Source organism: Chlorocebus sabaeus, chromosome 2, assembly GCF_047675955.1.
Source record: "Chlorocebus sabaeus isolate Y175 chromosome 2, mChlSab1.0.hap1, whole genome shotgun sequence".
In the NCBI taxonomy this organism is placed as follows: domain Eukaryota; kingdom Metazoa; phylum Chordata; class Mammalia; order Primates; family Cercopithecidae; genus Chlorocebus; species Chlorocebus sabaeus.
In genome coordinates this window covers 67,874,441-67,891,993 of record NC_132905.1, presented here as the reverse complement: position 1 = coordinate 67,891,993, position 17,553 = coordinate 67,874,441, and the positions used below count along the sequence as shown (strand labels likewise).

General features: G+C 43.5%; 1 protein-coding gene and 1 long non-coding RNA gene across 3 annotated transcripts in view; one reads left to right on the top strand and one right to left on the bottom strand.

Moving 5' to 3' along the window:
- Nucleotides 1–13,058, top strand: part of KCNE2 (potassium voltage-gated channel subfamily E regulatory subunit 2) — a 183,844-nt gene extending 170,786 nt beyond the window's left edge. Inside the window, exon 5 of the mRNA XM_073009604.1 lies at nucleotides 12,505–13,058. Coding sequence (XP_072865705.1) covers nucleotides 12,505–12,888 — 384 coding nt within the window. The 3' untranslated portion in view covers nucleotides 12,889–13,058. The remainder of the gene's footprint in view (nucleotides 1–12,504) is intronic.
- Nucleotides 12,553–17,442, bottom strand: LOC140709767 (uncharacterized). 2 transcript variants are annotated; one of them, XR_012090492.1, is made up of 2 exons: nucleotides 17,376–17,442; nucleotides 12,553–13,199 (listed from the first exon to the last, which is right to left on the bottom strand). It is a non-coding gene; the product is annotated as an uncharacterized lncRNA (long non-coding RNA). The 2 variants fall into 2 exon arrangements; XR_012090491.1 differs by having other exon boundaries at nucleotides 17,316–17,404.
- Between the last annotated feature and the right edge of the window lie 111 nt (nucleotides 17,443–17,553).

Below are 17,553 nucleotides of genomic sequence, written 5' to 3'. Positions count from 1 at the left end.
GCGTATGCAAAGGTGCTGAGGCAGTCTGTATAATTGCACCATGAAAGGTCCCTGTCCGAATCTCTGGAAGCTGTGAATATGTTACCTTACCTAGTAAAATGGACTTTGCAAGTGTGATTATTAAGTTAAGGATCTTGAGATGGGAAGATGATCTCGGATTATCCAGGTGGGACAAATGCAATCACGAGGCTCCTTATAAGAAGCAGGCAGGGGGCTCAGAGAGTGGGAGAAGATCTGATCGCAAAAGAAGAGGCTGGGCCGGGTGCGGTGGCTCACGCCTGGAATCCCAGCGTTTTGGGAGGTTGAGGCAGGCAGATCATTTGAGGTCAGGAGTTTGAGACCAGCCTGGCCAACATAGTGAAACCCCATCTCTACTAAAAATACATAAAAATTAGCCTGGCATGGTGGTGGGTACCTGTAGTTCCAGCTACTAGGGAGGCTGAGGCAGGAGGATCACTTGAACCCAGGAGGTGGAGGTTGTAGTTACTTGAGATTGTGCCACTGCACTCCAGCCTAGGTGGCAGAATGAGACTCCAAAAAAAAAAGAAAAGAAAGAGGAAGGAAGGAAGGAAGGAAGGAAAGGAAGGAAAGGAAGGAAGGAAGGAAGGAAAGAGGGAATGAGGGAAGGAAGGAAGGGAAAGAAAGAAAGAAAGAAAGAAAGAAAGAAAGAAAGAAAGAAAGAAAGAAAGAAAGAAAGAAAGAAAGAAAGAAAGAAAGAAAGAAAGAAAGAGAGAGAGAAAGAAAGAAAGAGAAAGAAAGAAAGGAAGGAAGGAAGGAAGGAAGGAGGGAGGGAGGGAGGGAGGAAGGAAAGAAGAAAGAAAGAAGGAAGGAAGGAAAGAAAAAAGAAAAAGAAAGAAAGAAAGAAAGAAAAAGAAAGAAAGAAAGAAAGAAAGAAAGAAAGAAAGAAAGAAAGAAAGAAAGAAAGAAAGAAAGAAAGAAAGAGAAAGAAAGAAGGAAAAAGAAAGAAAGAGGGAAAGAAAAGCAGAGGCTGGAGGGATGCCAGGATGCCACGGAGAGGGCCAAGAGCCAAAGAATGTAGGTGGCCTCTGGAAGCTGCAAAAGGTAAAGAAATGGATTCACACCACCCCCCAGCCTCAACCCCCAGAGCATCCAAAAGAAACTCTGCTGCCATCTTGATGTTAGCCCAGTGAAATCCACTTTGGACTTCTGACCCCAGAACTTTAAGATAATATTATAAATATGTGTTGTTTAAGTCACTTAAGTTTGTGGTCATTTGTTATAACAGCAATGGGAAGCTAATACAGATCCAAAGACAAAAACAAAACAAAAAGCAGAGAAGCAGGATGAGACTATGTGAGAAGAAAGTGAGCTCACAGAAAGGACCAGCGGCCAGCTTTCCCATGGCCTGGCCAGCTGTACTAAGCAGTCTGGATTTTATCTTCAAGGTGAAAGAAACCCAATGGAGAGTTTCAAGCAGGTAATCATACCTGGCTGATTACAGGTATGAGCCACCATGCCCAGCCTCTTTCCCTTTTAATGAATTCATTTACTGTATAAATTTGCCTCTAATGTTCACATTGTCTACATCCCAGAAGTTTTCATATATATTGCAGTTCCTTTGTGATTTAATATCGTATTATTTGTGTGTTTTCCTCTTTATCCATATGTTAAGTGTGATGCACTTATTTTTTGGTTTTCAGATATATTAAGGTGTACAGACTATATTTTTGTTGATTGATAATTTAATAGCATTGTGGTAATAGAACCCAGTCTATATAAAGCTGATATTTAAAAATGTGGTTGGACTTCTTTTGGACCCAGCACATGATGAGTTTTTAAAATCGTTTTATGGACACTTGTAAAGAATGCACATCATTTATTGGTTAGGTGTGGGTTGTCTCTATCTATCCATTTTATAAAGGTAATTAATTCTATTACTCAAATATTCTATATGTTTGCTTTTTTTAAAAAAATCTATCAGTTTCTGAAACCTAATTCCTACCATTGTGGATGCCTCAATTTCTTGTAAACCTGCCTGTTTTGCGGATTTTACTATCTTCCTCGCAGGTTGTTTCTTTTATTAAATTATAGTGACATTTAATATCCTATGGATCACTGAAATTTCACTTTTTCTTAGATTTCTGCATTTTAGCCTTAGCTTGGTATGTTTTTCCATCACTTTATTTTCAAGTTTTTATTTTGGATGTGCTTTATTTTGTATTTTATTTTTTGAGAGAGAGTCTCGCTGTTTCACCCAGGCTGGAGTGCAACAGCGTGATCTTGGCTCACTGCAACCTCTGCCTCCCAGGTTCAAGTGATTCTTATGCCTCAGCCTCCCAAGTAGCTGGGATTGCAGGCGTGCGCCACCATGCCTGGCTGATTTTTATATTTTTAGTATAGATGAGGTTTCACCATGTTGGCCAGGCTGGTCTCGAACTCTTGTCTCGGCCTCCCAAAGTGCTGGGATTACAGGAGTGAGCCACCGCCCCAGGCCTGATGTTTATCTTTTAAGAAGCATATAGCTAGATTTTATTTTGTTATTTAATTTAATAATACTTCTTTTAATAGGTGCTTATTTTATTTAAGGATATTGTGATTATAGATATATTTGGATATTATCTTAGTCATTGGGGCAGTCATAGTAAAAATTATAAACTGGATGACTTATAAACAACAAAAAGGTATTGCTCACAGTTTGGAGGCTGGGAAGTCCAAGATCAAGGCACTGGCAGAGGCAGTGTCTGGTGAGGTCTCCCTCTTTGGTTCATAGACGGCGCTTTCTAGCTGTGACCTCACATGATGGAAGGAGAAGGAAACTTCCCTGCAGCCTCTCTTAAAGGGGCATTACTCGCATTTAACGGGTCTCCATCCTCTTGGCCTAACCACTTCCCAAAAGTCCTACCTTTTAGTAATATCACATTGGGAGTTAGGATTTCACTATATGAATTTTGGGGGGACACAAACATTTATGCCACAGCAGATATATTTCTACCACCTTATTTGGTGATTTCTGGTTGTTGTTTTTTTTAGACAGAGTCTTGCTCTGTTGCCCAGGCTGGAGTGCAATGGCATGATCTCAGCTTACTGCAACCTCCGCCTCCCAGGTTCAAGTGATTCTCCTGCCTCAGCCTCCCAAGTAGCTGGGATTACAGACGCCTGCCACCACGCCCAGCTAATTTTTGTATTTTTAATAGAGACGAGGTTTCACCATTTTTGCCAGGCTGGTCTCGAACTCCTGACTTCAGGTAATCCACCCCCCTCAGCCTCCCAAAGTGCTGGGATTACAGGCGTGAGCCACTGTGCCCGGCCGGTGATTTCTGTTAAAAATTTTTTCTTAAAGTGTTTTTCCCACCTAGTTTTTCATTGAATGGGTAAAACATTCTACATTTGCTTTTATTAAAATAAGAAATGAATTTTGTTACATTTCAATTTACAGATTTTATTTCTGTTTCTCGTGATCACCCACACGTTGTTAACATGATAGTACGTGCCATGTGAGGTCAAAGACTGCTCCACACTGGGAGAACTCATTCAAGCAAAACAGCAGAGCTGTCCCTTAAAATTGATTTCTGGGAAGATAAATTACTTTTCATTTCATTCATACAATTTAATTTTATTTTAATTCATTTTTAAGGGAACATCACATTTCGTATGAAAAAAAGATTTTTAAAAATATTCTCCTTATGGGAAATAAATATATTTATAATTACACGCCTGTAATTACCAAAGCGTAGACAAACACGCTGCTTTGATTCTCCTCTCCTGGGCACCAGGGAATTCAAGAGTGAAGTTAAACCACAAGGGCTGTTAGAAGATTGACCTCAGTTCCCTGTTCCCACCAGCAGGTGGCACCGTCTCCTAGCGGAATTCTTACTAGAATGTTTTGCTTCCGTTTCTGCAGAGGCATGGTGAACGGAGTTGCACCATCCAAGGGTTCCTCCTGGCTGAGTTTGTGTATCTTGTTCAGTGAAGGCAACCCATGAGGACAAATGGTGTTAATGAGAAGCTTGTGCGAAGTTAAAGGGATCCTTCTATTTCTTTAAAATACACGTAATAACACTAACTCTGCAATAATTTGTAGATCATTTTAAATCTTAGCCATCTTCCTCTTGCCACCCAGTGTGCTTCAAGCCACATGGTTCAGAGCACCATTTAATATGAAACTCCAATTTTAAAACAAAGTGAACCTTCCTCTTACAAAACCATGAGACAAGTTACAGAGTAATGACCACCCACATGACCTTGAAGTGATTTTGAGTGAGTGAATGTAACTTCCATGGCTGCCATTTAAATTGGATTCAAATCCAAAGGGCTTCATCTCCATGTCATCGGACCTCTTGTGCCCTGATTCCCTTGGCTAAGTTCATAGTACCTTCTACATCGGGTTGTGGCAATGGTTACCTGAGGTTAATCATTAGCACTCCTAAATGACAGCCAATATAAAGACTCAGTTCTCCCAAATCCATGATAGTAAAGGATCTTTTGGTAAATAGAGTTTGCTTAGCTCTTGCTAGGTCTTTAGATACTTTGCTAGGGCCAGGCACCATGGCTCACACCTGTAATCCCAGTGCCTTAGGAGGCTGAGGCTGGAGGATCCCTTGTGGTCAAGAGTTTGAGACCAGCCTGGGCAAGAGAGCAAGGCCCTATTTCTACAAAAAATAAAAATTATCCAGGCATAGTACACACTTGTAGTCCCATTACTTGGGAGGCTGAGGCAGGAGGATCCCTCAAGCCCAAGAGTTCAAAGTTGCAGTGAGCTGTGATGGTGCCACTGCACTCCAGCCTGGGTGACAGAGTGAGACAGAGTAAGACTCTGTTTCAAAACAACAACAACAACAGCAAACAAAAACGAAAACCTCAAAACCTCTTTGTTGGACTTACTTCCGTCTCCTCCATGTAGTACTTTAGTACCCTTGCAGCTCGTTTCTCTTTTACAGGACAACAATGTTGTTATAAAGTCATTTGGAAATGGTCCCATGGAGGAGTATTTACACAAAATTTAGCGTATTTAGTATCTTCAGAACATGGCACTTGCCTGGAATTATACTGACCTCCTCAACCCACACCAACCACCCAGAGATGGCTGTTCTCGACTCCTCTCCCTGGGGCCCTGTCCTTCTTCTCCTTCTCCTCCTCCTTCTTCCTTCTTCCTTCTTTCTTCCTCCTCCTCCTCCTCCTCCTCCTCCTCCTCCTCCTCCTCCTCCTCCTCCTCCTCCTCCTCCTCCTCCTCCTCCTCCTCCTCCTTCTTCTTCTTCTTCTTCTTCTTCTTCTTCTTCTTCTTCTTCTATCTTTCTTCTTTCTCCTTCTCCTTCCTCTTTTTTTTTTTTTTGAGACAGAGTGTCACTCTGTCACACAGGCTGGAGTGCCATGGTGTGATCTCAGCTCACTGCAACCTCTGCCTTCTGCGTTCAAGTGATTCTCCTGCCTCAGCCTCCAGAGTAGCAGGGACAGAGTAGTATTTTTTAAGTAGAGATGAGGTTTCACCATGTTGGCAAGGCTGGTCTCGAACTCCTGATCTCAGGTTATCCTCCCGCCTCAGCCTCCCAAAGTGCTGGGATTACAGGCGTGAGCCACTGCACCCGGCCCTTCCCACGTGTTCTGGCAGGGAATGCTGTTGTCCCCCAAGCCTACCCTAAGAGGAAGACTTCTTCTGGGGAGAGATGCTCACTGTGCCCAGGTCCTTCCCTGGCTGGAGCTGGCAGGAAGGGTCCCAGAGCAGGGTCTTGTGCCACTCTGCCCAAAGCCAGAGTCCCTGAGGCACCCACTCCATGAGGCACCAAGGTGAATTCCAACTGCCAGTTAGTATTTAACTTTCCACATACGATTAGATTAAACATGTGGGTTCATAAAAGCCTAGGATTGCAGACTGCAGTTGCAAGGGCTTAGATGGTCGTAAGGTGAAGGTGCCCAGCAGGCTGAGGCTTGTGTGCAACCCACAAGAGAGCTCGCTAACACCAACAAGAAGGTTCAGAACAGCCTGGCTTTGGAAAGGAATTTCATCCTGCCCACACACTGCATAGGTAAGTCTTAGCACGCGTTCTTTATTTTTTGAGGAATTAAGTAACAAAGTTATCTATTTGCCTTTTCCAGAAAATGATAAAAGGAATTATTTTCCTAGTATATGGCCTGGCTCCTCATCCACTCTTCCTTCTTTCCTTCTTGTGTTTTCCATACTCATTTCTTTGTTAATTGCCTTAGAATGAAAATTTGAGAGTTTTTTTAAAATGGAGGATTCATAGTAAATGTAGGTAATCATATTGTTTTCTTTTCTTAATATGAACATGAAAGACTTTGCTGCCTTTTGTAGGCCCGGGTGATGTGAGCGATCTACCATGTTTCAAGAAAAGAAAACTTTGGGGCCAGGCGCAGTGGCTCACGCCTGTAATCCCAGCACTTTGGGAGGCCAAGGGGGGCGGATCGCCTGAGGTCAGGAGATTGAAACCAGCCTGGCTGACATGGTGAAACCCATCTCTACTAAAAATACAAAAAAATTAGCCAGGCATGGTGGCTGACACCTGTAGTCCCAGCTACTCGGGAAGTTGAGGCAGGAGAATGGCATGAACCCAGGAGGCAGAGCTTGCAGTGAGAGCAGATCATGCCACTGCACTCCAGCCTGGGTGACACAGGAAGACTCCATCTCAAAAAAAAAAAAAAAAAAACTTTGGACTTTGGGGTCAAATGAATCTTACTTTCCTAATAGTGCCCTGATTGCCCTTGTCGTGAATAACACACATTCATGACAGGAATGGCTGGAATTAGGGGATCATTATGTAGCCTAGAGACAGGGCACCACTAATGACATGTGTAAGCTCAAACCGTGGTCTTGATCTTATGTCTTGTATCCAGTTGAGCCAACTGGTCACAGCAATGAAAACAGAGTTACTGGAATGTGTGACCTCTGCTAGGACAGTCAGTGCTGGCCCCTGGTTTGGGTGACGTGAGTTCTAGTCCAGGCACTGTGGCCAACTTGAGAGGCCTGTGATCTTGGACAGGTGACTTAAGCTCTCTAGGCTATAGTTATTCCACATATCAGAGAGAAAACTAGCCTAAATGATCTCCAGGGCCCAGCCTGTGCTAGGACTCAGCAAGAAGCATTCACTGGAAATGTAGATCCTCCTAGGTTGATAGACGTTAATTGCCCATATTTGACCATTTCTAACTTGTATATAAATGGCCATTTCATATAATTCCAGAGAACATAAATAATAGCTGTCTTACTATTACTAAAGTAAATGCCTATTATGATACTCTACTTAGGGGTAGGATAAGTATGTATACCAAATACGGTTTGTTTTGTTTTTATTTTTGAGACAGGGTCTCACTGTCACTGCTGAGTGCAGTGGTGTGATCATGGCTCACTGCAGCCTTGACCTTCCAGGTTCAAGCTATCCTCTCACCTCAGCCTCCTGAGTAGCTGGGACTATAGGAGTGTGCCACCACATCCAGCTAATTTTTTATTTTTTGTAGAGGTGGTGTCTCACTGTGTTGTCCAGGCTGATCTCAAACTCCTGGATTCAAGCGATCCTCCCGCCTCAGCCTCCCGAAGTGCTGGGATTACAGGTGTGAACCACTGCGCCTCCAAATATGGTTGATGTCTATCAGTTAAACAGTAATTCTGGGGAAAAAAAAATTGAAATCAACCCACTTATAATTTGAATGTCTTGGTATAATGTCCTTCAATGGAACTGTTTTCACACACTGTGATTTGTTTTTTCCCTGTGGTCATGGAGCAGGCGTGGGCCACTCAGCCACATCTCATGCATCCGTATGCAAAAGCCAAATCCCTTTTGGATCCTGTTTATTTGGCCTGGCCAGGGGTCAGCACTCAGGTATTTAATCCCCATAGGCCCTTTCATCCCTGTGATTAAGTCTTATCAAAAAGCACCTCCTGACCTGCTTAGCAATGGGGCCTTTGTTCACATTAGAAGGCTTGAACAAATAACGGGCAGTTGGGGCCAGTTAGCTCTAAAAGGCTGGTGAACGCTGCCATGCCTGCACCTGGAAACAAACCCAAATGACTCCAGTGGAATCCAGCACTGAAGTCCCTCATCTCAAAGACCTTTTGTGGCAGAGATTCTTGGATGGGCCTTAGAGGGCCCAGGAGTCCCCTGAAATTGAATGTAGAGTTTCCTATGTGCATATGTATACTTTCTTGGGGAAAAATAAAGTCACATCATTTTATTTTACTTTTCGAGGGATCTTTGGCACCGCTCCTCGCCCACCCCCAATTCCCACACCCCTTAAGAATAAATTAAGAATCACTGTTCTGGTAGTTTCGAATTGAATTCCACAGAGAGAGGAACTGTCATTCATTCATACATTCATTCAACAAACTTTTAGTAAAGATTTGCTACGTACCCATCGCTGTGTACGGTCCTGGGATTCAGAGATGAGTAAAGCAATCCCTGCCTTCAAGGGGCTCAAGCTCTCCTGTCATCGGGACTCAATTACTTAATCTCACTAAATATCCTGAAGGTAGGAGTTTATAGAGTGGTTTTGAGGATCACATGAATAAACACACAATACATGGGTAATTGAAAAACGAAAACAAAACCAACATGGTCGTTTGCAGAAGGGGCACAGAAAAAGGGCCTCTGCCTAGACCTGGGGAGGTCAGGGAAAGTACTGTGGATTGGTAACAGCTGGCCAGGGTTCCTAGGAGAGAAAAATAACTATACCCACAGAACCAGACCCTGTCTCTTAAAAAAAAATGGCGTGGCACGGTGACTCAAACCTGTAATCCCAGCACCTTGGGAGGCTGAGGCAGGGGGATCACTTGAGGCTGGGAGTTTGACAACATAGTGAGACCTCATCACTACTTTTTTATTTTAAAAAAGAGTTAATAAAAAATAAAATGAAAATAAAAGGGTAAAAGAGCCACTGGCAAAGTCTTGAGTGGATTAAAGCCAGCTCAGCTAACTTTCACAGCAGACTATATCACTGAAAAGGGGAAAAAGCACATGTCTGTTACATTGCTTGGGAAATGTGCTTGGTATATCCCCTGGGACAGTCTTATCTATATTTGTTAAGTTTCCTTCCAGTCCACTAGTCTGTGTGACCAGAAGAGGGAGAGAAAGATCTGAGAGCTCTCTAAGTACTAGAACTTAAAACATCAGACAGAGAAGAGTATATTATCTTGGTGACGGTAATTCTCAATGAGGAAGATCCTGGGGAGGGATGTTCTGTGGGAGAAATGCCTGCAAGTTTATTTGTTTAATAGGTTTGTTTATTCAGTTTATTGAAATTCCTTTCCCAGATGGGGAGATCTGAAACTTCTCTTTTCGTGAAGGAAACAAAAGTCGCATGCTAGAGACGGCAGGTCTTTAGAATAGCAGCAGCAAACCCACTGCTGGGATGTTGGGGCTTTTACTAGTGGCCAGTCACAGGTTTACCTCCTGCCTGTGCTCCTTCCAGCTGCGTTGAAACCCACTTGCCCCATCTGTGAACCGTGTTCAGCTCCATTTTCTGAGCCCCCTTATCTTTCTGTCCATACCTGTTACAACTCTTTGCACATCTCATCGTCTTTGATTTGGTCTCTTCCATTCAACCGAGCCTTTCACAGAGTTCCCGTCATCTCTGAAGTTTCATCGCCTAGCATAGTACCTGGCACTTTAATTCATGCATCAACCGTCCATTGAGTGCCTTCTATGTGTCAGAAATCTGCTATACCGAGCTAGACAAAGTTGGCAGATATGACAGCCGAGTTGGAAAGATGAGACCCTAAACCAATAATCTCACACACACACACCCCATATATATGTATGTACAAAAAAACTTGGCCGGGAGCAGTGGCTCACACCTGTAATCCCAGCACTTTGGGAGGCCAAGGCAGGTGGATCACGAGGTCAGGAGATCGAGACCATTCTGGCTAACACGGTGAAACCCCGTCTCTACTAAAAATACAAAAAATTAGCTGGGCATGGTGGCAAGTGCCTGCAGTCCCAGCTACTTGAGAGGCTGAGACAGGAGAATCACTTGAACCTGGGAGGCAGAGGTTGCAGTGAGCTGAGATCATGCCACTGCACTCCAGCCTGGGTGACAGAGCAAGACTCTGTCTCAAAAGAAAAATAAAATAAAATAATAAAATAAAATAAAATATTTTGCCTTGCAATCGTTTGCCTTGATGTCTAAAGCCCCACAATTCTCTAAAAACAGAGATGTATAAAAAAGCTCACGTACATAATTCTCTGAAAACAGAGAATATAAATGAGTAATTGCTCCATTTAACTAACATTTGTTGAGTGCTTGCTATAAATATGGCATGATTCTAGCTGGTGTGAGGTTACCAATCTTTTTTAAACAAAAGTAATATAAATATATACACACACATTTAGTTACTGCATATGTGACGTGTGCTTTTGAAGAAAAAGGAGATGCTGTTGGAAGAAAATGGTGCTGGTGGTGGGAAGAGATTTAGAGTAGGGCCAGGGAAGTATTCTCAGAAGGGACAACTAGCTGGACACTAAACAATGAGGTTACAAAGATTGGTAACCTCACACCAGCTAGAATAATGCCATATTTATTGCAAGCACTCAACAAATGTTAGTTAAATGGAGCAATTACTCATTTATATTCTCTGTTTTCAGAGAATTATGTACGTGTGCTTTTTTATACATCTCTGTTTTTAGAGAATTGTGGGGCTTTAGACATCAAGGCAAACATCAAGGCAAATGACTGCAAGGCAAAAGATTTTATTTTATTTATTTATTTTATTTATTTATTTATTTTTTTGAGACAGAGTCTTGCTCTGTCACCCAGTCTGGAGTGCAGTGGCACGATCTCAGGTGGAAGAGAAAGGCAAAGGTGTTCTAGGTTGAGAGAACAGGATGTGCTAACGTCCTGAGGCAAGAGAGCTTACTGACAGGGAGGGAAGATGTCAGGTGTGACCGAAATGTAGTGAGCAAAGGGTAACTGAGGAGGTGGTCGGGAGCCTGCTCAGCCAATGGGGTAAATGCTGTTAAGGAATTAGGACTTGATTTTAAGAACAACCATCGCATCATTTTACAAGCAAACAAATGACACTATAATTTCCCTCTTCAAAAAGGCACACTGGCCGGGCACGGTGGCTGATGCCTGTAATTCCAGCACTTTGGGAGGCCAAGGTGAGTGGATCACCTGAGGACAGGAGTTCGAGACCAGCCTGGCCAACATGGTAAAACCCCATCTCTACCAAAAACACAAAACTTAGCCAGGCGTGGTGGAACGTGCCTGTAGTCCCAGCTACTCGGGAGGCTGAGGCAGGAGAACTGCTTGAACCCAGGAGGCAGAGGTTGCAATGAGAAGAGATTATGCCACTGCACTCCAGCCTGGGCAAAAGCGAGATTCCGGAAAAAAAAAAAAAAAAAAAAAAAAGGCACATTGATGGCTATTCAAGGCAGAGAGGGTCACATATAACCCCAAAGAGATGGCTCTGGGGAGGGTTGTGTTGTGTTACATTGTTGGCATTGTATTATCCAGGTGAGAGATGCTGGCGGCTGGGCAGTGCCAGTGGGAATGAAAAGGAGAGATGGATTTGAAACATAGGAATAATCTCTCAGATTGTTTCTTGGCATCACTTACCTAAAATGCTTCTTTCAAATATGGATGTACACACCCCTCCATTTAGGATACTTGGGACAATGTGCCACCTAGACATAGGGGATGGAACAAATTGGAGAGTCCGTCAATGCCCCCTGCAATCTTTTCCCTCCATGTTATCTCATAATGCCCCACAATTCTCTAAAAACAGAGAACATAAATGAGTCATTGGTTCATTCAACTGACGTTTGTTGAGTGCTTATGAATGTGGCGGCATTATTCTAGCTCTTGTGAGGTTACCAATTTTTTTTTTTTTTTTTTTTTTTTTTTTTGAGGTAGAGTGTTGCTCTGTCACCCAGACTGGAGTGCAGTGGCGCAATCTCGGCTCACTGCAAGCTCTGCCTCCCGCGTTCACACCATTCTCCTGCCTCAGCCTCCTGAGCAGCTGGGACCACAGGCACCCGCCAGCACTCCTGGCTAATTTCTTTTTTCTTTTTTTTTGTACTTTTAGTAGAAACGGGGTTTCACCATGTTAGCCAGGATAGGCTCCATCTCCTGACCTCGTGATCCACCTGCCTTGGTGAGGTTACCAGTTTTTTAAAAAACAAAAGTAATGCAAGATTGCTGATGAAAATTTGGAATATGAGAAAAGCATAAAGAAGAAAATATATCTTTAAGCACACCACCCACTGTTAACATTCTGATCTATGTAGTTCTAATATTTTCTCCATTTTCATATGTATACATACATTTATTTACATGCATATGTAGATATCAAAGTGTATATATATAATTTTGTCTGCCTTTAACATTTTTATTGTACAATAAAAATGCATTGTAAAAAAAAAAGTGAAAATGTATACAATCAGTTTAAAGACTAACAAAATATGCATTCAATCACCAGCCAGGAGATGAAGAAATACTATTACTTCTCCCCTGGCATCTCCCTCCCACCTTTACATAGCCAAATCCAGAAAAGATCTGTTTTCCTAACTTTGTTCACCTATTGTATTATTTAAATTGCAGCAGGAAGGAAGCATGTCTACTTTATCCAATTTCACACAGACGCTGGAAGACGTCTTCCAAAGGATTTTTATTACTTATATGGACAATTGGCGCCGGAACACGACAGCTGAGCAAGAGGCCCTCCAAGCCAAAGTTGATGCTGAGAACTTCTACTATGTCATCCTGTACCTCATGGTGATGATTGGAATGTTCTCTTTCATTATCGTGGCCATCCTGGTGAGCACCGTGAAATCCAAGAGACAGGAACACTCCAATGACCCCTACCACCAGTACATTGTAGAGGACTGGCAGGAAAAGTACAAGAGCCAAATCTTGAATCTAGAAGAATCAAAGGCCACCATCCACGAGAATACTGGTGCGACTGGGTTCAAAATGTCCCCCTGATAAGGGAGAAAGGCACCAAGCCAACATCTGACATCCAGACATGAAGAGATGCCAGTGCCACGAGGCTAATCCAAATTGTCATTGCTTAGAAGAAAGTGAGTTCCTTGCTCTCTGTTGAGAATTTTCATGGAGATTATGTAGTTGACCAATAAAGATAGATGACATTTCAATCTCAGTGATTGATGCTTGCTTGTTGGAGCAATAGTTTGTGCTGAAGACCTCTTTTGCTTTCTGGGCAAGTAAATGTCATTTTAATCAATGTCAATAGTGAAAATAAAGTCAAATTTGAAGTAAAGTGTCTGGGCAGCGGCCTTGGGGATAGAAAGGAGAGATTTACAAATCACTGAATCTTCTTTCTCATGAAACATCATTTGTGTGTGACAAATTCAATTTATAAATAACCCAGATGTATTATGTAGAAGCTGAGGCTCAAAGGCTATCACTTGCTTACCAGACAGACATAGGAGCATTTATCTATAACATTAATTCTTGAGTGTTGAATTAATGAATAAGCAAACCATAAGGTTACTTTATACCTTATGGTTTGATAAGGTATAAAGAGATGAATAAGCAAACCATAAGGTTACTTTGTATTTATTGTTTTCCTGGTCTTTAAGCTATTTAGAAGTCTTAAGACATAATGAACATTTCTCTTTTTCTCTTTTTCTTTTGAGACAGGGTCTCGCTCTGTCACCCAGGCTGGAGTGCAGTGGTGCAAGCTCACTGCAGCCTCAATCTCCCAGGCTCAAGTGATCCTCCCACCTCAGCCTCCCTAGTAGTTGGGACTACAAGCACGTGTGCCACCACACCCAGTTAATTTTTTTTTTTTTTTTTAAAGACAGGGTCTCACTATGTTGCCCAGGCTGGTCTCAAACCTGAACAAACATTTCAAACGACAAACAATCCATAACAGAGAAGTCGAATATTTAAGAACTACCCAGTATAACAAGAACACATTTTAAATCTAACATTTAAAGTTTTGCAGAAAACTAATCTTAAAAAGTTCTCATTAAGAAAAAAAGTTACAATGTTGCTTTATACATGTATTCTTTTAACTCAATTTAGTTTTCCTCTATTTACAATTACTTATTTGCATCTGTGTTTAAGAAGCTAAAGGATACAGAAAGGGTCTAAATTGCTGATGCCTTCTGAAGACCTAGACAGGAACTACTTAATATTTTACACCATGTGGTGCAGGATATCATAGAATGTCAGGGCTGATCATTCTACTGTTGGCAGAGACCACTTCACTTACAGATGAAAAAACTGTAGTCCACTGAGAGGAGATTATTTCATTCACTAATTCAGTCAGGCAACATTGACCTACTTGGTTCACTGGCCTAGACCCCAGGAGCATAAGGATGAACAAGGCTGGGCTCGGGGACTCACGCCTGTAATCCCAGCACTTTGGGAGGCCGAGGTGGGCGGATCACCTGAGGTCAAGAGTTCAAGATCAGCCTGGCCAACATGGTGAAACTCCATCTCTACTAAAAATACAAAAATTAAATGGGTGTGGTGGCAGGTGCCTGTAACCCCAGCTAATGGGGAGACAGAGGCATGAGAATCGCTTGAACTTGGGAAGGGGAGGTTGTAGTGAGCCGAGATTGTACCACTGCACTCCAGCCTGGGTGACAGATGCTAAACATCATAGTGCAATATGACAAGGTCCTAACAGAGATCAATGCAAAGGGGACACAGCCAGCCAGCACAAGGACAGGAGGGCATGTCTAACGCAGGTCAAGATCTTCTCTCTCAGAGCAGTGGAGAGTAGCAGGCCAATGGCAGCAGAGAGGTGTGGGGCCTTGGCATCCCATAGCTTCATGCCTCCTAGTCTACCCTGTTCTTCTCCCTACACCCCAGCCAAGGCACAGCAATGATGGGCAAGGCCTCAAGCCTCAGGGTGTTAGGACAAAATTTAGAAAAAGAGGCTCTTCTTCAGAGAATGCTTATAGAACTCCTTATTCCAACCACAAGCTTTGTCTCTTTAAAATTAGAATGAGATATACACAAGGTATCTACTTCTTAATAACGGATTTGCAATTATGCCACCTGAAGCATTGAGTGCAGTGTTAGAGAAAACTATCCATATTCCAAGAGCAGATGTAGGAAGAGTGACCTCCCTCCTCAGATCAGAAACCCAGAAATGCTGTCCCACCCAGAAACATCCATCTCAGAGAGGCCAGAGCAGCCATCAGGCTTTAAATCCCAGCCGTCTGCTCTGCATCTAGACAGAAAACCGAGGTTTCCATCAGGTGACAAAGACCCTCTCCTTAACCAAATTTTCAGGCTCCTCTGAGTCCACTTCCTGACTACAGCCCAACTGTGCGCTATAAAAACTACAGACTCTTGGCACAAATGATTTCGCCCACCTTCGCACACACTAAGAGACTTAAACGCTAACATAGGTTCTAAGAGCTGAAAACTAAAGTACCTGCCTGAGAAAAGTGAACGCCGCCTGAAGAATTTACCATTTGTTCCAACCGAAACCTGGTGACAGGCAGATAGTCCCCTGATCCCTCTCTTAAAGCAGTTACTTTAGAAAGTTTACAATTATAAATCCTTGCTCTCTCCCTTGAGATGTAAATCTTCTACCATTCAGAACTGTACTGTCTCTTTGAAATGCAAACATTCAAACTCTCTTTGTTGGATGGGTGCCTTGCTCTAACTTACTGCCCCCCATCATAGGCAGAAGTTTGTTTCTCCTCTAGATATGAGCCATTTAACAAACACAGATCACACTGACCAACCCCTTCCCACTTTTTATGCATTTCCACTTTCTTGACTCTGCTCAAGCCCCATCCCCACTCAGTTACCTTTGCACAAAGGGAAGTTGAGCTGGGTCTCTTCCCTCTGGCAATAGCTAATGATTTCAGTCAATCCTTACTGCTTTAACTAGTGACTGGCTTTCTTTACCTTTGACACAGGTAAACACATGGAGAGCAAAATCGAGGTTTTTCTGGTGGGGTGCAGTAGCTCATGCCTGTAATCCCAGCACTTTGGGAGGCCAAGGTGGGAGGATCACTTGAGGTCAGGAGTTTGAGACCAGCCTGGCCAACATGATGAAACCCCACCTCTACTAAAAATACAAAAATTAGCTGGGTGTGTTGGCGGGTGCCTATAATCCCAGCTACTCGGGAGGCTGAGGCAGGAGAATTGCTTGAACCTGGGAGGTAGAAGTTGCTGTGAACCGAGATTGTACCACTGCACTCTAACCTGGGCGACGGAGTGAGACTCCATCTTAAAAAAAAAAAAAAAAAAATCGAGGTTTTCCTAATTAAGTACATTTTATTATCATCACTGAAAGTACAGGTGATAACATAGAGGGTTATCAGCCAACTTCACTTTTGGGGAATGAAAAATGCTGAATCTCTCCAAGCAAGTTGGGTGTCTAGTGGTTGAAGCCATCTGCCAAGATTGACACTCTAGGATCCACGCCCACCCAACCTGGGCTTTTCACTTTCAACCCAGCAACTGAAAATGCCAGTTCAAACAACTTGCTGTTTTTTTCTACCCCATTTGCTTTTAGAGTTCCATCTGCCTGTTCTACTGGCTCCATATGACCGGAATATCACTTATTTCATAAAGCATAGTTCAGATGTTATTTCAAAAGGAGCCCAGGATAGTGACTGATTTGATAGAATCTAGACCCAGATTACCCAGGGTCAAGTCCCAGCTCTGGTACTTGCGGCCTTTAAAACCACGGAAAAATTACTTTAATCTCTTTGTGTCTCCATTTCCTCATTTGTGAAATGGTTATCATTATAGCACCTCCCTTACAGCCTTGTTATGAGACTCAGGCAATAGCCACGAAGTGCTTAGAACAAAGCTATTTTTGTAACGTTCTCCAGGAACACTTCCCTTAACAGAACCAAGCCCTCCACCCCTCAGTTTGTTCTTCCCTACACACCCTCTACCATTCTAACATAACCACAAAAAGAGTTCTGATGGGATTTGGAGTTACACTGCCTGGGTTCGAATCTCAATTCTGCCACTGCCAGTCGCGCGTTTTCTATTGCCAGCCACCTTACTCCCCCCGGCCTCAGTTTCCTCATCCTTAGAAGGGGAGCAGAGCACATGGTGGTAACTCCCTGCACATTCCTCTCGTTCCTTGTATTGGGTGCCCAGTTTGTACCCTCCCATGGCGCTAGCACTGAGTGGGCTCAAACTCTGCACGCGTTTACTAAGCATGTTGACTGAAGAAAACTGGGAACCTAGTACCGGGGCACCATACCGTTACCCCAAAGGAAAATGCATGCACTTTGTCAGAGAAGACGAGCACTGCGTCTGGAAACCTCTTAAGGGCACCCACGTGTCCTCGGCTGCAGACAGCAGCGAGGAGACACCCAGGTAATGCGAGACAGCGGAAGGCGGAGGGGTCCCGCGACAACCCACCCTCCAGCTCAGGTGAGTTCAGAGCGAGAACACACCGTCAGGCTTTGACAAAGGCACCCGATCCACACCCCAGCGCCTCCCCAGCGCCTCCCCACCGGGTCCTACGTGGACTTCAGCCTCCAGCCTTAGGACCGAGAGCTGCTGGCCAAGGTTGCCCGCCTGGGCTCACTGCGCCTGCGCACGGAGCGGCGCACCCCAGGACGGCTGCCCGGGCCCACTGCGCCTGTGCACGGAGTAGTGCACTCAGGTCGCCTGCACTGGCCCATTGCACCT